General features: G+C 56.7%; 1 protein-coding gene across 3 annotated transcripts in view; it reads right to left on the bottom strand.

Annotated features, from left to right (window-relative positions):
• RGS12 (regulator of G protein signaling 12) overlaps positions 1 to 23,243 on the bottom strand; it is a 101,298-nt gene that overhangs the window by 6,781 nt on the left and 71,274 nt on the right. Inside the window, exons 5-17 of one of the 3 annotated variants that reach the window (XM_059379982.1) lie at positions 13,950 to 14,119; positions 13,328 to 13,420; positions 12,468 to 12,611; positions 11,745 to 11,924; positions 11,248 to 11,401; positions 9,588 to 9,664; positions 8,082 to 8,276; positions 7,674 to 7,747; positions 7,060 to 7,186; positions 5,155 to 5,251; positions 3,539 to 3,609; positions 2,991 to 3,144; positions 1,234 to 1,716 (exon numbers count right to left, since the gene is read on the bottom strand). In XM_059379982.1, the coding sequence (XP_059235965.1) occupies positions 1,234 to 1,716; positions 2,991 to 3,144; positions 3,539 to 3,609; positions 5,155 to 5,251; positions 7,060 to 7,186; positions 7,674 to 7,747; positions 8,082 to 8,276; positions 9,588 to 9,664; positions 11,248 to 11,401; positions 11,745 to 11,924; positions 12,468 to 12,611; positions 13,328 to 13,420; positions 13,950 to 14,119 (2,019 nt within the window). Of the gene's footprint in view, positions 1 to 1,233; positions 1,717 to 2,990; positions 3,145 to 3,538; positions 3,610 to 5,154; positions 5,252 to 7,059; positions 7,187 to 7,673; positions 7,748 to 8,081; positions 8,277 to 9,587; positions 9,665 to 11,247; positions 11,402 to 11,744; positions 11,925 to 12,467; positions 12,612 to 13,327; positions 13,421 to 13,949; positions 14,120 to 23,243 lie in introns of those variants that run through there. The other 2 variants (XM_059379990.1, XM_059379998.1) reach the window with 2 other exon arrangements.

Here is a 23,243-nt window from a genome sequence, read left to right as displayed (position 1 = left end):
AAAGGAAAGTCGGCCGCAGGCAGGCGTGCAAGAGTGCGGCGCATGGCAGGACCACGGCTCCTCCCGGTTCGGTGTCCGTGCGGTCTCGGCGGGAAGGCGCCCAGAGGCCCTGCCCACGTGGCTTATGTCCCCAGAGTGCCCAGACGTGGACTTATGTACAGAACACACCGCGACAGTGCTTCCCTGGCCCCTGGTCCTGGGGCACACTCGACTACCATCGGCATCCTGGGCCAGGCCGAGCCAAGGGAGGCACTGGTGTCCCCCGACGGCAGACCACAAGAGTGGTGCCAGGGTCCGCGCATCACCAAGCACAGAAAGGAGAAAGGACAGCCACCAGCGGCTCCGGCAAAGTGTCCACAGCCCAGAGATGGGGGCACAGGGGTGGGGTGGGGGTGGGGACACAGGCACACACGTTGGGGATCGGAGCAGGACAGAACTGCTCCTGGAAGGCCGGGATCCCCGCTTTGAGCCTGGGCATCTGTAGCTCTCGGGCGGCCGGACCGCTCGGTTCCACACCCACGAATCCGCGCATCCGTCTGGAGAAACGTCTAAGCCTATTCCGGGCCAGGGAGCCCCCAGGGACTTCCTGTGACACCCTGGGAACTGAGCCACAGCTCGGCCCACATGGGGCCAGACCCCCCTGTGGTCTGCCGGGATCAGGCAGGAGTGTGCAGCCCTCTCCACGGACGACCTGGGGTCAGAGAGCATGTGCTCTCCTCACCAAATCACACGGGGCTTTCCGGGTTTGCTCAAGACAAATGCTATTTTTTTTTTTTTCAGTCTTGAGACTACAACACAAAAAATACTAGCTATCCAGATTTCAAGAATAGCACATACATTTTCAGAAACTCCCTGGGCCTTGCTGGGAGGCGGTCCTGGATGCAGGAGCGAGGGAGGGGCTGGCAGGTGAGTGCTGCTGTCTGTGCAGGCACGGACACAGCCCACACGCATGTCCCGTCCCAGAGCATCGCCGGGGCCTGGCACACTCACCCTGAGCCCCTCAGTGACCCGTGCTGGCCACACGCAGAGGCGCTCCTCTTGGAAAAGGCAGAGGTGGCCCCCAGCAAGCAGGACAGCAAAGGTCCTGTTGGAACCTCGTTGGAGAGAGGGTTCTAGGCAGAGGGGACTTACCATAGCTGCTTCTGTTTTTACTGGAAACAGAGTGGAAACACCAGGTGGATAGTGGAGGAGCAGAGAGTCAAAGGTGTGCAGGGGGGTCAAACTCGGAGGTACCTGGTCTCGGAGGTCCAGCCGAGTCCCGCGGGGTGGGGGTGGGCGGCAGTAAAGTGCTGTTGGGGCTGCTGATGTCCCCCTCCCCTGTGAGCGTCAGGTCAGCCACGTGCTCGCCCTCCATGGTCTGGACGCCCCCAGCCTCAGCTTCCTGGGAGTGGGGTGAGGGGGTCTGGGGAGCACTGAATGGCGGACTGCCAGCCGAGCTGGGGCTCGTCGTGGGGCTCGTCGTGGGGCTTGTGGCAGGGCTTGTGGCGGGGCTTGTGGTGGGGCTCGTGGCGGAGGGCCAGGGAGCCTTGTCCTTGCCATTGCTGGTCAAGCTTCTCTTGCCGAAGCTCTTGGCGGCGGTGGGTGAGGGCAGGGTCCGCTCCACGGGGCCGGGAGGTAAGCGCAGGAACTCAGGTAGCACCAGGTCCTCCTTCCTCAGCAGCCCACGCTGGTCGTCGGCTCTGTTGCTCTGAGCTTTGGAAATGAGCTCAAAAAACTCTAGTGGAAAAAAGCCCCGCATAGATCAAGCTTTAGAGAGTTCCACACCCAGGCCTGTATCACAACCACAAAAAGTTCACCTTCTAGGAAGCTCGCATTGTGGGCTGTCCCATGGCCCTGGAAAGTGTAGGCTTGGGCCAGCCAGGCACCTCCGTCTGGCACCCTCTCTGCCCCCAGAGCTGCAGGAAAGGCTCCGGCCGAGAACTCAGTGGGGTCAAGTTCAGACTTGAACACACTGAAACCCCCAAGCAGACCTGGCTGTGTGAGGACGGCTCAAGAGGTGTGTTCAGCACCCAGACTCCAGCCCAGGGTCTCTAAGTACCTGGGGGAAGCCCTTTACCCATGTCCTGCCTCCCTTGTGATGCTGACAGGGAGGCCACCTGAGGCACGAGCGAAGCCCATGGTCTCCGAAGAGGGGCCCCCATTCTCTCTCCCACCTCTGTCTCCAGCCTCCTCGATGGCTCCCCTGAGCTCCTGTCCCCTTACCTGGGCTGTCTGCCAGCTGTAACTGGGGGGTCACTATTCAAAGGAGAAGGAGTCTAAGCTGAACTTTCTCTAGCATTTAAAGGACATTCTTAATTTTGAAGAATGACAAGGACTTTAAAATCTCAAATCTTAGTAGCTCTCAGCCGGGAGCAGGCTTGTGTCTTCTGCCTCCTTGGTGGCTGGTGATAGCCCAGAGGGTGGTGAATGGGCTTGGGTTGGCTTCACGGAGAGCTAACTGTGGGCCCCCCAGCCTAGGGACTGCTCCCTGGATTGCAATGCAGGTCCCAGTAACAGTTGTTAGTTTTGATTCTGCCGTTAGAAGCTTTCAGAAGAAAAAGAAGTTTCCATAAGTGATCACCTCTCCTTGGGTCTCTGAGGCCACCCTCCCTCTCCTCTGCAGGCCCAGGGAGGGCAGAGCATCTGGCCAGCAAGTCCAGGGCCCTCTTGGCCTCCGCCTTCTACCTGGCAACCCCTCCCCCCATGCTAGTGACTCTGACACTACCAAGGCCTTGCAGGAGCTGGGGAAGGGGAAGCCGCACACAGACCCTTGGGAACCACTTGCTGCCCCCCTCGAGGGCACTCCCTGTCCCTTAAGGACCCAATTCTCAGTCTGACAACTGGGAAGAGTGTACGGCAGCCACAGACTGACCCGGGACGAGGACACGCTCACTGGGATGGGGAAGGCATCCTTCTGATGTTAATGGCTCAGAGGAGCTCCTAACAACGGCCCTAGGAAACTGACATTGCAATTCACTAGAAAACGCGGAAGTTGTAGAAAGCACACATACCCTCTGCTTCGTCCAAATTAATTTTCTGATATTTTTTTTTCCCAATCTTTGCAATAGATTCTTCTCTCTTTGAAAGCCGGGGATCCCTAGCATTTTTTCCATTTTCTCCTTTTATTTTAATAGAATTAGACTTGCCTAGTGTTCTCTCCTCTCCCTGCATTAGAAGGAAAGTCAGAGTTCTGCTTACACGTTGGACACATGACAACACACAATCCAACAGTTAGAGACAAAAAGCACCCCCCGAAATATAGGCCACAGGGACACATACTTTACGTGCCTTGCAGGAAAACCAATCACAGCTATAAAAGTCACAAGAACAAGAGTGTGAGTGTGAGGCATCCCCCTCCCCCAATGCAGAGGAACAGCCAGCCCATAGTTAGGGGAAGCCGGGCACCAGATGGGGAACAGGGGTGCAGGGCCGGCCCCCGAGCACATGGCCAATGGGCACAACGGGAGGCCAATGGAGGAGCGTGAGGGGCTCGGCCTGCCCCGGAGCTGCACCACCCACCAGCAAGGGACCCGTGCAGACGAAGGCAGGGGGGAATTACCGTAGCCGAGTGATTTCTGGAACTGGAATTTACAGCTGTATTCTGTCTGGTTGGTGTACTTTTCTGTTTTTCTGTGGATACCGAACACAATGAAACATGTCTTATGATTTCCACAAATTGCAAATTCTCCTGAATGTTCAAATGTAATTCTATTTCTATTGCTTTTGAGCTGTAGAGAAGCTGTAGAGAAGGCCCAAGTATGAAACATCCCGTATCAAATATGCACACACAGGCCAAACCCCTAGGTGCAGGACTAAGGAACAAAGACCACCCTCTCCCCCTGTCGTATCTGGGGTAGGAGATGCGCCTCGTCTGAAGACACGTGGGAGGCACGGCGGTCCCCTGCAGTCGAGGGGAGGCATGGTGAAAGGAAAGCTCATTTCAGGTACTGTATGAACATTCTTTAGAAAGCAGAAGAGTCTCACGCTGATGATGTTTTCAAACACGGCTGTTGCCCCACATCAGGACGGTGGGCTGGCCTCTGCTGGCACCAGAGGAACAAAGACCACTCCTCCGGCCTGGAGCTCTAATGTTATTGCTCCTGCCTGTTCCAGCTTTATAAGCCCATGGGGGCTCCTGCCTGCAGCGCCCCCATCACCTTCCCCTGCGCACAGGCAGACCGGAAGGTCTGACCTTGCCAGACCCTGAGGGAGGGCCCCATCCTGCTCGGCAGCTCACCCGACAAGGGCCAGGTACCAGGCCCCAGAATGAGCACAGCATTCTCTAGAACCAAGGGTGGGCCCAGGAAGGTGTCTCCTCTCTGCAGTGAGGTGGGAGAGGAGCAGCAGCATGGAGGGCCTCCAAGGGGACATAGATAAGCGCGCCCAGCTACACTGCAGAGCAGAGCCAGCCCTCACTGGGTGGAAGCCCAGGAAAGGGAAGAAGCTGCCCAGTGGCCCCTGGCAGCTCCTTGCAGAGTATCTCCTTGCTCGGGTTCTCAGTAGGCGGTTCCAGAAAGCCCTCTCCAGGAGGCATGCTGCCTATTGCTCTCTGCCTTGAAGGGGGCTGGACGTTCTGAGGAGGAGCATCAGGGCAAAGCATGGGGGACTGACTGCTGGCCCCAAGGTCGGGCACCGGCCCAGGTACCCCAGGATCCCCAGGTCAGGCCTTTCGCAGCAGAGTTAGCAGGAGGGAAAGGGCTCCATAAACCTCCTAATTCCCTGCACACGAGCAGCAACGGGGTGGACGGCGCTAGCCCTCCACCTCATCTCTGCTGGGCCTATGTCCCTCATGCAAAGCACCAAGAGGCAGCAGTCTCTGGCTAAGGCCCTGGACACAGGGAGCGTTGGAACCTTAGCACAATCCTGTGGCGGGGGGTGGGGGTGTCGAGCAGGACTGTTGCCCCTTCTTATAGCCAAGAGGACACACCCTGCTCATCAGCAGGTGGGCTGATCCCCAGCAAGGCCCTCGTGCTCCTGGTCCCCCTGCCTCCGGCCCACAGACGGGCCTGGACTAGGGTGGGCTGGGCCCCTCAGATGCCTGGCTAGGAGATCATGAGGCCCCATAAGACCCTAAATGAGACCACCCAGATAGCAGCACTGGGGGCTTCCAGGAGGTGCACAAAGGGGACCCTAGCAGGCTAGGGGGACAAGGGGAAGCCTCGGGGCCTTGCTTACCTTTTCCTCTGGAGGGCTCCTTCTCCTCCAAGATGACCCGCTGCCCGTCCAGACTTGATATGGGGGCGCCAAGGTCCAGGGGCTCCTTCTCTCCACTCTAGGGCAGAGAGGGAGCATTGAGTCACCCACCCTGGTTGGAACTCTCTGAAATAGCTGCTCACAGGAAGACCATCCCAGGTATGATGGAGTCACACACCAGGGGACCCCAGATCCTGTCACCTCGGAGGGCTGCCTCAGAGGGCACTCCACAGGTGCCCAGCCAACACGCGTGGGACCTCCCCAGGGCTGGCCACCCAGCTTCTGAGTACCGGCTGGGCAACAGGGACAGGGATCTGAGACCCGGGGGGAAGGAAGCCTTGGGAACACTGCAGACCTCTCAGTACAGGGCCAAGCTTTGAGCTGCAATGAGTCTGCTCACTGTAAACCAGTCCCTGGCCCCTCAGACACAGCCAGAGGGTGAGAGATGAAAGCGGAATGCCCTCTCCCCCTGGCCAACTACACAGACAAAAGACCCTGAACTTGGAGTTCAGGTCCCTGAGTTCCGTTAGTCGAGAGAACGCTAAAAGTGACCGATGTCCTACTGGGGAGTGTCCTTCAGCTCCCGACACCACCCATGAGGAAATGGAGTGCCAGCCCACAGGGCTGCCCTGCTTTCCACCTTCCCGATGTAGGTAGGCACCATTCACCAAAGAAGCCACATCTGCCACGACCTGCTCCACAAGAATTCTCTGTGGCCAGAGCCCCAAGGCAGCGGACCCACTCTTTCAGGTGATGGTCTCAGCAGCCAGAACACAGCTCATCCAGGAACAAGCCCAGGGGTGTGCTCCTAAGACTCACCCCAGTTTACAGAGAGGAAGACTGAGACCCGAGTGGTGGAGCACTAGCTAAGAATCACAACAGAGTAAAAGCAGGATGCCTCAGCCATGCCCCTCCCTGACCAGCACAGCCTGGCCTTGGCCAGTGGGCCTCCCTGCTGAGCTGGGGAAGGGGCTTCTGGTTACCCTCAGGGTGTCTGTGCGAAATTAAAATCCTAAAATACTGGTGGGGCACCTGTGTGGCTCAGTCCAAGCATCCCACTCTTAATTTCGGCTCAGGTCATGATCTCAGGTCATGGGATCGGGCCCTGTGTGGGAGTCTGCTGAAGATTCTCTCTCTCTCTCTCTCTCTCTCTCTCTCACCCCCCCCCCACCCGTACTCTCTCTCCCAAAAAAAAAAAAAAAAAAAAAAATCCTAGAAGTACTTGAAATCATAGCTCTGATAAAGTTTATCTCTGAAGAAGAAATGCAGGACGAACACTGTCGTTAATCGCCATGATTCGCAGCAGAACACAGGGCTTTCAGCATAGGCCAGGTCTCAGGTCCCAGGACGTCTCCTGCAAACACCCTCTGCTCACAGGGACAGGGTACTCTGCCCAGGTTCACACTGGTGTCTTTGTCCCAAAGCACGGTCTGCTCCCACCCACTCACCTTATTCATACCCCAGGGGCCCTGCTTGAAATGACAAGGTTTTCAATCTAGAGGTGCAGACGGGACTTGGGCCATGTCAAGGAGAGCGCTCCCACGAGGCTGCCAGCAGAAGTCTGGCAGCCACTCGCACGCAGGATGCATCAGTGCCCCCAGCACTCAGCCAGTGGAGCACACCTGCAAATGGCAGGGGGACTCCAGGGATCTCTAGGGGTGTGTTTCTCTTTTTGGAGTCCCTGGATCAAAGCCACACCTCCATGATCACCCAGAGTCCACTGGGAGTGAACAAGGACAAACAAGCCACAAGGACCTCCACTTACTGGGACACCTTCCCACCAGGGCCTCGTGGCCCTTGCTCTGGCTTAACCCTGTCCGTGAAACATCGAGGTCCCATAGGCCTGTCCGCACAGGGAGCACAGCTTCGGGCCCCTGGGTCACTCACCAGCCTGGCCACCAGCTCGTTCAGGTGCAGGCCATACTTGGCCACCACAGGCCGCAGCACTTCTGTGACAGGCTTGGTGGGCTTGGCCTTGAGCCCCACGGACCGATTAATTGGAACCAGATCGAGCCTGGGTGGAGGGGGGGGGACACACGAACAGAGCTGTTGCACATGCATACTGAGTTGCTCCTCCCAGAGGGCACCACAGCGTGGCAGCTCCATGGGGTCCCCGGGTCGGCGCCAGGTTGCGGCTGTGGAGCATCTTTGGCAGAAGAAGGAAGCCACAGGGACAGGGGTGGGGCTTCCGGAAAGTTTCCAGTTGGGTGTCATAGCCGGCAAAGATGCCCACCCCCACGGGTGGATGGCCAGCACTCTGCCGTCCTGCCCACGTACCCCTGAGTGTGGTCCCACAGCAGCTGTGACACAGGATGGAGAGTGGCCCCTTGACCCCATGGGTCTCTGGGGGCTGCATGCAGCCGCTGTCAACCCACCACCCTGCTCATGAAGGGGGCACCAGCCTTCCTTTCCCAGCCCAGCATGCAGGGCTCATGGGGATGTCCCCAGACACAGCTGCATGGTCCTGGAGCCCTCAGGATACAGCTGGGGCATTTTCGTACCGAAACAAAGTGCGCTTCTCTAGCCGCAGGTCCCGAGATTCCAAGATGCTACTGTCTTGATGCAGCACCAGAGGCTTTGCGATGCATGGAGAGAACAGAAATCACGTCAGAGTGGGGGCAAGCAGTGCCCTTGACCTGCTCCCAGACTGCACGGGGAGGTACAGCGGCGCCGGAAAACCGCAGCTTCTAAACCAGCCACCCCATGGAGGCCTTGTGTAGACAAGAGAAGGCTAACATGCCGAGGGCTCCGGGCAGGGCGGCTAGGCTCCGGCGGCAGAGCCATCAGCCAAAGGGCCTCACCCAGCCACAGCCTCAGGGGACTGGGCAGATTTAGTGGACCAAACAAATAGACCCACTGTTCTCCCCTGCCCCTGGGCAGCATCCCCCCAGGGTCCACGCAGCCCCTACCTTGTCCCCGCCCACCAGGAAGAGGTCCACAGCAGCCCCATTGATGCCGTGTCGCTCGCAGAGCCCAGCCAGGACCTCTTTGATGGACAGCCCTGCCTTGACAGCCACCACGCAGGACGTCCCATCCGGGAGCTGGATACAGCAGTGCTTGGCGGCCTTGTCCCGTTCTGGCCCGGAGGTCCTGCAGGCCTCCGACTAGGGAGCCGGGAGACAAGTGTTATGGGCAGGTGTGCAGGGTGCCCAGAGAAGGGCTCCAGCCGGCCGGTGTGGGCAGGGTGGGGTGGGGCGGGCATGGCCACAATCCTCCTTTAGCTTCTGGCAGAGGGCCCACCCTGCCAGTGCCAGGGCCAGGCTGAGGCCTTTGGTGCTCCTTCCGCCCAGAGGATACTCTATACCTCTGCCTGGGTGAGGATGTGGCCCAGGTTCACCAAGGGCCCAGCGCGGGACACAGCCACAGGGTAGGGGTGGGTGGGCAGGGGGAGGCAGGGCCCTGGATCGCTGTACAGGCAGAGGGTTTTGGGACCGTCTGCATCATTCACTGACTAAGTCAGAGGCGCAGGACATCACTACTTAGCACTCTGTCCAGCACCAGGACACACACTCTGATGCAAGGGCCCCTGATGGGCAGAGCATGGACCCAGTGTGTGGCAGACCCCTGGGTCTCTCCGTGACATCTCCTGGGGTCTTTGAGTTACACCAGTGTCTCCCTGCTGCAGACAGGCCACCGCAGATGTCCTTCCCATGTGCGACCTGCCCTGGCAGGTGCTACCCCCACCCCCAGCAACTATCTCCTCCTGACAGTCTGGAACTCTCTGCCGCCCCAGCTGCATTCCGGAAAATGTAGCTTGTAGGTGGTAGGCCGATGATAAAACAGGCCCAACCATTCCCTTCCCACGGACATGGACACAGGAATAAAGGGTGTTTGTTTCAAGCCAAGGTTCTAGGGTATCTGGCGGGCAGCAACAGCGAACGGACAGGTGGGTAAACCCCTCCAGCTTTAACTGTTACACAGTGTAACTGCAGAAGTAATAATATGCTACATTGTCATTTGACAGTGACAAGTGACTGGGATGTTGGCAGCCGTAAGGGTTTCCAAACCTGGTATCAGACAAGAGCTGACAGCCCGCCCGCCCCTAATGAGACACTGGGCTGCGTGGGCTGGGTGCAAGGGGAGGCGGAGCCCCTGCTGTGGCCACGCCCCCCACTACAGGAGCACAAACACAGGAAGGTTTGCCTTAGTGAAATATTCAAACTGGGAGACAAACACAAATGAGAGCAAAAGGGCATCCACAGTTAAGTCTAGAAATCAGCACGCAAGGATCAGCCCCCCACCCCCGTCTGCCACACAGGTACCCACGCGACCAGGAGCCCAAGGCTGGCAAGGGCCCCAACCCAAGCCCAGCCACCCACGTCCAACACACCCGTTTGTGGGGCTTTGTGACTGAACATGGAGGCGGGGTATCACTTATCAGCTGTGACCCTGGGGACAGGGGAGGCATGACTTACCAAGTCCAGGCTCCCTGTGGAGGACACGGAGCCCTGTGACTCACGGCGGCCCAGGCCTCCATTGGCGTGTGGGGGCTCTTGAAGGGGAAACACAGGGACTCAGAAAACCAAACAGCACTTTTTGTCACTTTTCCCCACTTACTGTCACCTCTCCCAACACCACCCTTCAGGCTGAGCAGACGAAAGACGTGGAGAAGCCTTTTGGAGGCACAGCCTCCCCTTTCTGACAGTCTGGCGTGCCCCCAGGACACAGCTAGACAGCTCTGCTCTGCCCTTGGCCACAGTCGGCCCCCAGACCTCCAGCAGCAGCCAGCAGCAGATCAGAAACACAAGTCCATGCTCCTGCTGCAGGACCTCCCTTCCCCTCATTTAATCTGGGATTTTTACTTCAACAAGTGGCTTCTGGGCACAGATAAAAACACCCAGCAGGTTAGGCAGCTCTGCCCACTCACATCTTCCTACAAAGTCCTCAAGTGAGCCCACAAGCATGCCAATCGCTACTATCACCTGAATGCCCTGCTGTCTTTGGCTAAACTAAAGATCACGAAAACTGACCCAGGGAGGCCCTCTGAGAACACAGGACCTTCTCCCTAGTTGAGCCACGCCTTGCGGCTGCAGGCCAAAACATAAGGACACAGCAGCCCTGGGTCCCACTGACCTTCTGAGCCGCCGGCCCCCCATTCCCGTCTCCCAGGTACTCAGGGGTCCCTGGCCCCATCTGACAAGCGCTCTCGCCCTCAGAGCGGTCTCCCACTGATTGAGTTCTGTGAGTCTGTCTGCCTGGCCTTTAGAAGGAACGCTTGTAGTAACACCCATGGCACGACCATCCGTACAATAGGCGCAAAAAGACTGAGTTCGCCGGCTGCTCTGAGGACGAGATCAAACGTATTTAATCCAAACCACATGGCACAACACAGGCCCCATCCCGGGAGCTGCCACCACCTCTCATCCTCAGGTGTTCCCTGCCAGTGGTGTCTCCATAAATGCCCCAAACTTGGGGCCTGGAGCCTGGAGCCTATGGGTTATTTCCTGAAAAATAATCCCTTTCCCAAGAATCCCTCGAGGAGAAAAGGCTTTTCTGCTTCATGCTTTTTCATGCCCGGTGTCAACTGCTATCTTTCTCCACCTTATCCCGAAAGCGCTCGCATTGTCTCTGACCCACCTTCCAGGACGAGCCTGTCCCTCTCACCCCATCTTCTGAGCTATGCACAAGAAAGAAACAAAGGGATAAAATCCCTTTTAATAAATGGCCTTTCAGATTTACAGTAACAAGAAATGCCAAAGGCTCATGTAGCCCTATGCACACCTAGAAAAAAGCCTCGCCAGGAAACCGAGAGGTGGTCTGGGTGCACAGCTAGGACACTGCCATTTTTCTTCTCCTCCCAGTTTCCTATAAAAGGCCAGAAGAGGACCAGATGGGAGGCCCACCCCGGCAGGATGCCCTGGCCTGAGGAGGATTGCGCTGTCGTGCACCCTCACCCCTTTTTCAAAAGGCACTATTGCTGCCCTGGTTCACTCTTGCTGGCCCACCCCCAAAGGGCCACACCAGGACACAGCGCTGTGCTCTGAGCACTCCAGAGGCACCCTCCTGGCCCGGCCCCACCACTCCATCTGCGCCCCAGTGGTCCACCTCCCAGATACCCATCGGCACACCACGAACCATTTGCGTGGTCACCATGCTCCTTCTTCTTCTGGGACCGCCCAGTGCTCCTGGTCCTGGACCAAGAGAAGAATGCTCCTTTCCGCTTCTTCTCACTGTCCTCATCCCCCAACTCTTCGTTCAGGGATCGTCCGGATTTTGATTTTCCGCTCAGCTGTCATTCAATGGAGATGTTAACATGACATGATTTCATCGTTACACGAAGAGTGGAAGAAAGTGGAGGAGAGCTATAAAACTATCTGTGGGACAGCTCAGCCCTCCAGCGGCCACAGGGCAGCTCTGCCACTGGCCAGAACCCCCACCCCCAGCCACGGGCACAGGGTACATCCCGGGGAGGAGGGGCTGCATCCCAGGAGGGTCGTATCCTGGCGGGGGATGGGGGGTTGCATCCTGGCAGGGGGTTATGTCCCAGTGGGGGCTGCGTCCTAGTGGCCTCTGCTTTTGCTCCCCACAGGGCAGCTCCCCTCTCTGAGAGGACATGGCCAGGGCGCAGGCACCTTTTTCGGCGTGGACACACTAGAGTGCTCAGAACTGACACTGTGCTTGGAGGCTGGGCTGCTGGGGACCTGCTGCGCATCAGGGAGTGAGCGGCCTTCTACCTCGGCCAGGATGCACTCCTGGTACAGCTGGGACTTGAGAAAGCGGGTGTAGCTGTCGAACTTCATCAGGTTGAAGATCTGCAGGGCACATGTGGCACGGTTCAGCTCCCGAAGTAGCTAGCTAGCTAACGCGCGGGCCCAGAGAAGCTCTACTTTGTTAAATAAGAATGAGACCCAGAGTAACTGCAGACCAGCAGGACGTGAGAACCTTGGAAGGACTTCCCTCCGTTTTCTCCATGTAATTCATGGGACTGAGCAGCAGACATCATCCCTGAGGGGGCCAGTGGGACACAGGCTCTAAAACAGATTAGGTCCCACATACCCTTTTAATCACAAGCAATGCCCTAGGATTGAACAACTCCACGTATCTGTGACATCACACAAAGGCTGACGCAGGAGAGGCCAGAAAGAGGTCACCAAAGACAGGGCCCTCCCCAACTGCAGCCCGCTCCTCAAGAGCCTGGTGGGGGACCCGGGGCTTCTGGGGCTTCTTCCAGCCACAACACGCCCACTGGCACCTCTCTGCCCCATCTGGTAGCTGGCTCACGAGTGCGATCTCCCTTCCCCCCCACCCCGGAGAGAGCCCTGGGATGAGTCCCCGTAGGAAACAGGCCCAGTCACCTGGAGCTGCTGCTCCTTAAACATGTCAGGGTGAGGCGCGCTGAGGATGTCGTCCGCCAGCTGGGCCTGGCTGTCAATGTTGACGGGGGTAGTGGCTTTGCTGCACAGAAACTTGCTGAAGATCTCGCGGGCCCTGTAGGAGAGCTGAAGGACATGCATGTGAGTGGGATGCGCGGGCCCAGCCCCTCCCCACCACATGCATGTGTGCTGCTGCCGTCCCTCCATGTTCCAAATGCCAGACGTGGGTCCAGGCACTGGAGATGCGTTTTCTTGAGGCCCCTGAATAGTTCCTTCGTGAATAAATTAATAGATAAAAGTCCAAGCCGGTACAAAACTTTTCACCAAATAGGCTCCTCCCTGAATTCAGAGACTCAGGTGCTGCGGCCTGGGGGGTGTCCGGGGGCACCATCCATGTGCAGGGCCTCATGCCTGCGGCCTCAGCAGAGGGGGAGCTCAGTGTGCGCAGCACCAGGCTTGGCAAGTGGGTAAGAAGCCCCACCAGTGGCAGGTGGAGGACCACGGACAGCCTCGCGTGGGCTGCAGCATGCACCGGGACCTGTGCCCACGGGGGCTCAGCAACCGGTGCAGGGGGCGCAGGCAGCGAGGCCATACAAATGGACATGGTGAGGGGCTCTTCTGCCTGGGAATTTAAGCTCCCCTTTCAACACACCGAGCAGCAGCACGCATGCTGGGAAACAATTCATGGGAAGGGTGTTTACACACACCATGTTCACGCAAGATTGAATATCATATACACAAAAAACCTTATTCTGAAAAAGCAGCATTTCGAAATCGTATGAGGACACTAGATGCTAGGCCACGGTGACACCATCTGATGCTCTGGGCATAAACACACTCACCTCTTTTTTATCGTGTGCAGGCACATGGTTAAAGTATTCACAGGCCTGCCAGAATAAAATGTTTTCTTCACTGAACTCCTTCCTCAGGAAATCCTAAGAAAGACACCATCCGTGAGCCCTCACACACGAGCAGGTAGTGGCTGCGGCATCTGCCCCCCTGCCACCCCCGAGCTGTTACTGTGCTCCGGCTTCCTCCTTGTGCCTGCTTTTCACAGACATCAGGGCTCTGTGATGAGAGAAGGAGCACCTCTCCCCAAATTACCTGAAGCCACGTGCCTCGGACCGAAACACTGCACACTTTAAGGACCGCAGGCACGCTCCCAGTGGCTTCCTCAAGGGCAGAGAGCCCCTTCCCCCTAGATGGCCTAGCCACATGCGGCCTCCAAGCATTTCTAAGAAGCTCCCATGCCCCTTGCTGTGGGGAGCTCCCTGGCACACAGCCAAGGCCAGGCTGGGCACAGGGCGCCCCCTTCAGCCCCTTGGCCTCGAGTGTGCAGAGCAGGTGGACAAGGGCGACCTCCCTGCAGTAGGTGTCATGGGGTCTGAGTCCCAGATCCTGCTGGAGGAGCCCAGGCCAAGGGTCCTCGTGGACCCCTGGGCCCCACCACACCCCTCTACTCACAGAGAAGTAGCGAACTCCGAGAGGGTCCTGCAGAAGGCGCTCGAAGGACACGGCCCAGCTGGCGGCCCTCCTCTCACGCAGGCGCCGGCAGCTCTGCACGCTGGGGAGGCTGGCATTGCTGCTCAGGCTGTGGTTGCTCACGCAGTCCTTCAGGTCGGTGCCAGTCAGTTCTGTGGGACCAGCACACACCTCACCTGCACGCGTGTCCACCACGCCTGCCCAGCAGGGCCCAGCCAGCCTTCGGGGGAGGCTCTCCCCGACCTGCCTTCTCTAAAGCCCGTGCTCAGCCGACACCACGCGCTGAGTGCCTACAACATGCCCGGTGCCGTTCTAGGGACATGGAACAGGGTGCGGATCCAGGAGAGGGGCAACCACAGCCACACGCCACAGGTCCACGGCTGAGGGCATGCTGCACACACAACAGCACTCCCGGGTGATCCCCGTGGGGTGAGCAGAGGCAAAGGGGCCCAGATGGGGTGTCCAGGACCCAGGACGCCGCTCGGTGTCAGGAGGGAACATCTGCTGTAGGAAAGCACACGCTCACACATGCGCCCTATTCAGCACAGGCACGGTCCTGATGTGCAAGCGTGGCATAACGTCCAGACGTCTATCTAACCACATATGTTGTGAAACTCATCAAAGGCCACTCCAGAGCGGAAAACACGACATGTGCCGCAGGAGGCTGGCTCCGGGCGTCTACAGAAGAGCCCCAAAGAGTGTGCGTTCCTTTGTCTTTTAGACGAGTTCCTGAATAACCCACTCTCTTCACAAAGGGAAGAGGAGGTGCTCCGGGAGCCCTGTGTCACCGTCTCCCATCTTATGTGAGCAGCGTATGGGGGCTCTTGGTCCCCACATGGGCAGGCCTGGTGAGCAAAACCCAAGGGAAGGGCCCAGACTGGCCAGGAGCTGGACCGGACACACATTCTGCCATGCATGCATCCTCTTCAATACAGACAGCACATCCCACCATCTTACACAGGGCTGTCCCCTCCACGTGTCCTAACACCATGGAGACCCAAGGCCAAGCCACGGCCTGCCAACCACAGAGGACACCCCTAACCCACATGGGTGTGAGGCTTGGAGGAGCAAAGCTAACTAATGAAACAGGGTTTGTTGGCTACATCCCATGCTCCTGTCCCACCACGCACAGTCAGCCATCAGGGCTGGTGGCAGGAAGGAGCCCAGGGGACTAGTTTGTTGGCCTCAGCTCTAGGCCAACCGAAAATGCATCTTCTACTTAGTGATGAGGGGCCAGCCATGGGGAAAGTGGCGACCAGCAAGGCAGCTTGAGGCCCTCCTACCCTTTAGGCTGATGCCCACCCATGGCTGCACGGAGACAGCAGTAGGCAGAGGACCAGCCTGCGGCCGCCATGCCACAACCAGGGCCCCGGAGGGCCGGGAGGAGGCCACGGCACAGCCCTGCTAGCCCCGGGAACAGAGGGCTAAAAAAGCAGAGGCAGGAATCCGGTCAAAGGGGCCCCATGTGGGAACCAGAAGCCACTTGGGCAGGAATCATTCAAAGCTCAAAAAGCATTCAGATTGGAAAAGAAAAGAAAAACAGAAAGTCAAAGAGTAACCTAGTAACTTACACTGCTATAGACAAAAATTTAAATAAGATTCAGGAGATAAAACAAGATGAGAGAAGGACACTTTTCATTCTTCTTGGCGGCCCAGCAGAACTCACAGTGCAGTACATGTTACTTTTGAGACGAAAGCCTCCTGGTAGAATCTGCCGGTGTCACTCACCAAGGACCACAGGGGAGGCCCTGGCCGAGTTTGTCATCAAGATGCGAAGCTTACCACATGGCATGGACGCCCCATGGCTCAACGCTGAGCACAGCACAGCCAGCTGCCAGGGGTCTGAGCCCAGCCCCCAGGGAACTCAACAACTTCGCCGTCACCCAGACAGACCACCTGGCATCGCTCTGTTCCACAATCCCCACGCCCAGAAGCACCCCAAGTGACAGATGCCCATTTCCTGCTCACGGGCACCCCCGTGCCCTCTGATTTGTGTCCAGTAGCCACAGCAATGAGGGGCAGGGCCCCACAGATGTTAATCCTACCCCCAGATTTCCCAACAGAGGTTTTATTAGAACCAGACGAGCGGAGTGTGAAAGTTCACGTGGAAGACTAAACGTGAAATGCTGGGAAAACAAAGCAAAACAGAGCCAGGGGGCGGGGTCAGCCCCACCTGGCGCCACACGGCAGTTGTGGACTTACGGCTGCGACAGAAGGCCACACAGTGTGGGGACAACTGGAAAACCACTGGAGAGGGGATCAAGTCGGGATCATTGGGGCATGCTGAACCAGAGGTTTCAAGGCAAGAACCTCAAATTAGAGAAACTCTGGAAGGGAAGACGCCAGTCCAGAGCCATGAGAGACAAGACGACAAGATGGATAAAGGGACAGACGGCACCAAACTCTGTGGGAGGTGCTGGTGGGGCGGGCGGGGAGTGGTGCGGGAAGGGGAGCTCGGGGTCAAAGGTACGGGCTTCCAGTTACAAGACAAACAGGTCCTGGCACGCGGGGAGCACAACTCACAGCATCGTGCTACAGGGACGACTGGCGAAGAGAGATCTTACAAGTCCCCATCCTAAGAAGGAAAGCGTGTGACTGTGTGTGATAGACATTAACCAGACATGCACGGCAACCGTCCTCACTATATATACGAACACCAAGGCATCGCGCTGTACACCTTCAGCCCACGTAACGTCACCTGTTGTCTGGACCTTGATGAAAAATGAAAATGAAATAAAAGTTTAAAGACACTATAAGCTGGGTCAAAAGACAAAGTCTGGGGGAACCCACACGATCTACTCCACAGAGGAAGGACTGATTTTCTTTACACTTAAGCGCACTTGCACGTCACCAATGAAAGAGATGCAGAAACCAAAGACAACTGGAAAGGACGGCATGGCTGTCATTGCATGGGGGCTTGAGATGGCTCCGAGCCGTGTGTCGCTATGTTCAGTCTCACCTCCATGAGCTAAAGGTGATGTAGACGTGCTATTTTGTACCTTCCTAGCAGGATAACTTTGCAATTAGCAGGCACTTTCCTGCTATATTTTATGTTGATAAATGAGGTGATCCTCACAAAATAACTTTCAAAACACATTGTTCCTCTGGCCTTTCTTTCCTGGAGCCAACGAAGGCTGAACTGAGAACTGAGGGGTGGACAAAAGGTAACTGGGCTCAGAGGACCTCGAAGAGCCTTCAGTGAGTAGCCAGATGTGTAAAGGCCCTGGGACAAAAGAGGCATGGCTCAGAGCCAGTGTGTCTGGGCATAGGGGCAAATGACACACAGACTGCACCCTGGGGGGCAGTGAAGAACAAAGGAAGGTCAAGAAGACACTCCTTCACAGGTCCATTGGCCTGGCTGAGGGACAAGGTGGCCTGCAGGAGGGGGCAGGGAGATGGGGGCTGTGAGGGCAGGGGAGTACGCCAGAAGACCGGCCACAGACTGCAGACAGAGCAGCTGAACCCCATCAGGCGTGGAGGTGCTTTCTGATTTCCTGTGTCTGGATTCCAGCAAAGTGGCCAGCAGATCTGGAACACCTGCCCTCCTTGCTCCCAGGCCACGCAGGGCAGCAGCGAGGAGGGGAGCCTGGCACCCCGCCCTGGGCCGGGCAGGTGCTGTGGGCCGCGGCCTGAGCCTGGACAAGGGAAGACATGGCTGAACAAGGGAAGTGAAAAGTGACCCATCTGTTGATGGAACTCATTTTTATGAAACCTGCAAATACCAATTTTTTTTTTTTTTTAAAGACTCACAGCTCAACAGCTGATACTTCAAAAGCCTAGTGGAGAAAGGAGCTTTAAAATTAAGTTAGGACACTCCTGGTGCCTAACCCCGCATGCATGCCCTACCATGACCCTGGTGCTCCCTCAGGGTGGCGGGCACGGACTGTTGGGCAGGAGGCAGGCTGAGGTGCACACACACACAGGCGCATGTAGGCATGTAGGGAAGAATCTCCCTGCCCCCATGGTTTGCATACCCTCTCCTTCTGCAGGCCTGGGAGCCAGGCGGGCCAGGGGCTGGCTCTCATGGCCCAATCCCCCCACCCCCGCCACTGGAGTCGGGGAGGGTCATCTTGCCACCAGGCGCCCTGCATCCCGCGGGAGGAAAAGCTGAGGCTCCTTCCCACGGTCTCCTTTTGTTTCTTTCTGTTTTGTTTCTCATTGAAACCACGAGAACGCCCGCCGGGCCTCAACTCCAGCGCTAGTGGAGTTTGGAGAGGGAGCAGGGGACGCAAGGACCCCGAAAGAGCCGCTCCCTGAGCCCCGCGAGGCAGGCCACACACTCCACCATCTCCCTCACAAAGGCCAGACCTTGAGGAACACGCAGTCTTTGAAGTAGGGAAACCAGAGACCACTGCTGGCTGCGTAAGCTTGTCTATCACCAGAGGGTCTCCTAGCAACTTTGACTGAAGGCATGTGGTGGGTGCCAGCGCCCTGGGAGGGGGGAGGAAGTGGGTGCTGCTCGAGCGGGCTTCAAATCCCAGCGCCCTGCACATGTCCTCACCACAGGGGGCCCGGCACCCTTCTCTCGAGACGCACCGCCAAAGCCTGAATTTCCTAACTCCACCTTCAGACTCACTCTGCACTTGTTCCCCAGCACGGACAAGAGTGCCCCTTTGAGAAAAGGGTGATCCTAATGACCAGGGCCAGGCAGGACAAGGAAATGAGAAGGGCTCACAAGTCCACGCCACTGCCCGAGCCTCTTTCTTGCTCCAAGCGAGGAGAAAATAGCAGATCTGCCATGTTAGAGCCTCAGACTAGAGAACATTCCCTGTGGCTTGGTTTCTTTTTTGTTTGAGTCAAAGAAATGCTTTCCTGGTGAGAAAGTTTTTAAAATCCACTTGAGATGTGCTGAAAACTGGGAAAGCCACCCTCCTTACACTGGCCCGATAACCGTGCACATTACAGGTTATACATGTATCGACAATGCCTTGGGATTATGATTTTATAGCTAATTCTACACCACACAGCTTGAGCCCATTATCTCACCAGAACACCCCGTCCAAACCCTGAGCTCACATCCCTGAAGTATGCAAATCACAACTCAAGGTCAGGGTCCTGGGCCACTTGCCCCCGGCCACCTGAGCCTCCCAACAAACATACCTGTAGGTGCTCAGGTCAGCCAGCCCCCGACAAGCATGACAAGGCGCGCAGACCACAAGGGACTTTACCTGGGTAGAGCTGATAAGAGCCACTGTGATGCCACTTAACCAAATACTTCCAACCATTCACCGCAAACCACCCCTCCGAGTCCATACCAGGGTCAGCCGGCACAGCCCCCAGGGCCCTGGGCAAAGGCTCGGGCCACACACAGAGACATTGTTCCCAGCTCACGATCCCCAAGGAGGCCGGTTAGCACACTCCCCAGCGACCGGGTTTGCTGGGCAGGGCCGACAAAGGCAATGCTCCCCCTTCGGTGTGCGCAGAGGAAACCAATAGTGTAGCCAACACAAAGCATCCCAGAAGCCACATGCATAATTCACGGCCAGACCTTTAGCCCGCGGCTGCTCATGGAACCTGAATTATTTAGTTGGGCAGAGCAGAGCTCTGCTGCAGAAGCGGGCGCACTGGCTGGAGGCACCCGTGCCCACAGGGGAGGCTTCACGCAGGCTGCCGGCCCGCCACAGTGTGCTTTCCATGAAACGCGTTGGGAGCAGAAAAGAATAAATACTCACAGCTTTTTGTGATAACTGTGAGGCTTTGAACTTGGATTTCCTGCTGTATCTGAGAAGTTTTCTAAGCCCCATTAAAGGCCTATCTTTTCAAAATGAGAACAGAGAGTTCACCCCAAACCACAGGGTGCTAAGGAATAAGTACGGAGTCGGGTCAGAAAGCAGCGCATCTTCAGCAGAAGCAGGGATGCTTTATTCACAAAACTGCAGGGGCAGGATCGGCTTCAGCTGAGGTCCGGTCCGCGGGCTCCGCTCGGATGTGGGCGCACGGCCGCATGAGCGGTTCTCCTGAGCAGGTGTTCAGCGGCTCCTGACAGTTCGGGGAGGACAGAGAGATAAAGCGGGGTCCCTGCTGGTCCTGCCTCTCCATCAACGTCCTTTCTGGCCTCACATTTCTGAAGCACAGGAAGACGCCCCACCGCCACTCGCCAGGGAGGCAGCAGAGCATAGGAGAGGGCTCTGCTCCGTCCCGGCTCCAGGGTTTCCGGGCCACGGGCCCCCATGTGCACGAGGCCAGAGCAGGTGGAGGGCCAGCGTCTTGGGAGCCAGAGCTGGTGTGGCGGGCTCCAAGAGCAAGAGCCCTCGGTGCAGCTGGGCCAGACAGGGATGCACGGGGTTGGAGGGAGGTGGGGGCTGAACCAGCAGGTTGTGCAAACACCTGCCCCTTTCATATACTTTCAAACTTGCAGTAAGGTGACAAGAATAGTAAAAGGAACTCCTGCACACCCTCTATCCAGATTCGCCAGACCTCTACCTACACTGCCCTATTTGCTAGATCATCCCGTCTCTCCCCCTCCCTCCCATCCACTTATCCACACACATACACGTGTGCACGCATGCACACACACATCCCAAGCTGCTGGAGCTTTATTTGGAGATGGCGCCCTTCTTTACCCCTAAATACTTCAGTGTGCATTTCCAAAGAACAAGGACACTCTCCTCCACCAACACAGCACAGTGACCAAACCTGGGGAAAGCAGCAGTCTGTATTCCAAAGTCATCTACAAGGTCCTTTCCAGCTCTTTCCCCAGCTCAGCCCAGGACTAAATTCAGGACCCCAGAGCTGTCCTGTCTCTCTAAAAACTCCCAACCTTTGTTTCCAGACTTCTATCCTGGCTGTTATTTTCTAGACTGCCCCTCGGTGGGAGCTGTCTGAGGCTTCCTCACGATTTGGCGGGAATCCTCAGGAAGTCATGTGTGACTTTCTCAGCACCTGTCCTTAGAAGCACAGAATGCCAGTTCACTGCAACCCCGGTGATTTCTTGGTGGGGCACCTGTTCTCCCCACCACAGGACTGTCTCCTGGGGAGCAGAGGGCGGTGATGGGAGCATCTGGTCCCCCACCTGGCCCGCGGCCACCACCCTCCTCCACTTTTGGTCCATAGTCCACTGTAAGGCAGAGCTTTCCTTTCTTCCCCATTTTTACAAAGTCCTTTATTTAGAAGAGCAGGCCCTCAGTGGACTTTTATTTTATTCCATAGCTTACAATCCATACATATCTGCAGTGTTTTCTCCTCCTCTTTTCTGTCTGCTCCGCCTCCCTCGGCACTGGCCCCTGTGTCCTTCTGGGAAGCCTGCACGCACACTGAGTGTCTCCCGATTTTCAAGTGCGCTTTCCTTGCTCCAGACCCACAAGTGAGGCTGGGCGTCAGGGGCAAATGGTTCCTTTCACTGAAGAGTGGTTCGGGCACCAAGCTCTGCACATGAGGGGTGCTTACTGCCATGGTACTTCCAGAACTTTCCAGTGGACAGAGCTAGGAATGAGATGCACGCGTGCACAGAGCCACACAGGCATTTCCACGTGTGTCCACACATCTACTAGAACCATGAGTTCACACTGACACCTCCAACTCCGACCCAAGCCCAAGCACATTCTGCTTTCCTGGGACTCCCTCCCCAGCTGTGAAAGCTGGGCTCCCACTGTCCTGGGTCATAGTCACTCATTTACTCAAGCCCAGAATACACCTGGACCCTCTACAAGATCATGTCAGAAGGGCTAACTCATACCACCAAGAAAACCAAACTTACTACCTGCGGTCAATCTTTCTGTCTAGTTCTTTTTCTCAGATAAAAGAAACACAGAGTCAAATGCACGGTCTTTGGTGAACAACTGGCTGAGTTTCAAAATCACCTTTCATCCACCTTTTCAAGCCTGAACTAACTCACCGAGCGAACCTGTCCTCTCTTTAAGCCAAGAAGGTCTTGAGGATGCCTGCCACTGGGTTACTATGATGGTGAAATTCAGCTGGAGGAAGAGCCCAGGTGGAGACTCAGGCCCCAGGATGGTGGTGCCGTCTGTGGGCAGTGAGTGGGCTCAGAGACCTCTGTGCCTCAGTTTTCCTATTAGGGCAGAAACTGACATTTGCAGGGTCTGGGGCTAGAACATGAATAAAGGAATTCAAACTATGTAACTAAACACTGAAAAAGCATGGGAGGAGTGGCCATCCTGCTAAATAAAGAAGCTACATTCTATTAGCCTACCTTCAGCCTGGAAGAGCAGATCTGATTTTAGAATCTGGAACTCATCCGTCCAAGCTCTGCACCAAAATGTGGCAGAATGGGGGGGGGGCTGCATCCCACCGCCTTCTCTTCCCACCCCAGCTTTGCCCCCATCAGCCATGTATCCAAGACTGTCTGTCCCCTTATCCCCAAAGCAGTCACCCTCTGGACTGAAGAGTATTCACTTCATTCCCTAGTTACCAACAAATTTAAAGCAGCAAGGCCATCCCCCACTCCCTGAGAAATCATATATGGAATGCTTCTGAGCAGGCCGGTGTGGCTGGGGGTGGAAGAGGGCACAGATGGGACCAAGTGGGCCAGTAGGGATGTACGGAGCCCCACTGATCATCAGAGCACAATTCTGGAGCCCTACAAGCCCTTCCTCAAGACATGTCTGGAAACTCTTGCTCTCATATAATCACCCAACTTGTACATGAAGTTGCCAGGGTCAGAGAACTTCCTGGCACCTGCGTGACTGTGACCAGGGACGGCGCCGTGCCCCCGGGCACCTGTTCCATAGTGAGGCCCCTGGTGCCCCCACGGCCAGAAGACACAGCTCTGCAGGGAAGGTAAAGACACGCTGCAATTCACAGGGAGGCCCGGGGGCACGAACACACATGGGCCCAAACAGGGGAACTTGACATTCCGAGCCTTTCCGCAGTTGGAACTCCAAGTCTCATTTCTCACTGTTCTGGAAGCGAGCAGCGAGACCCACTCTCCACGTCTGAAATGACACAAGTCCTGGAGAGTGAAATGCCAAGCAGATGGGCGAAAATGCTGCGGGAGCTCCCGAGGCCACGTGAGTGGGCAGAACAGTAACTGAAAAGGGTCAGTGTGGGAAGTGTGAGGCGACAAGTGGAGACGGGTGCATCTTATCACTTGTCACACTGAATTTGCAGGATTCTGGTATCAGAGCCATCCACTAACGACCACAAGTGGCTGGCAGGCTGAAGGTGGTATCCGACCACAGGGAGCCTCCAGGACTCTGAAAAGGGGACGTGGGACATTTTTCAAAGATGAGCCGCCATCAAATTCATTTATTACGCTGGTTTGAACCTAAACAAATGTGCCTGATTCACTTACTAGTTAATTCTCTGTGAAATTAATTA

Source organism: Mustela nigripes, chromosome 1 (genome assembly GCF_022355385.1).
Source record: "Mustela nigripes isolate SB6536 chromosome 1, MUSNIG.SB6536, whole genome shotgun sequence".
NCBI classification, from domain to species: Eukaryota; Metazoa; Chordata; class Mammalia; order Carnivora; family Mustelidae; genus Mustela; species Mustela nigripes.
The sequence above is the reverse complement of the archived record's forward strand: the minus strand, read 5'-3'. Positions and strand labels throughout refer to the sequence as shown.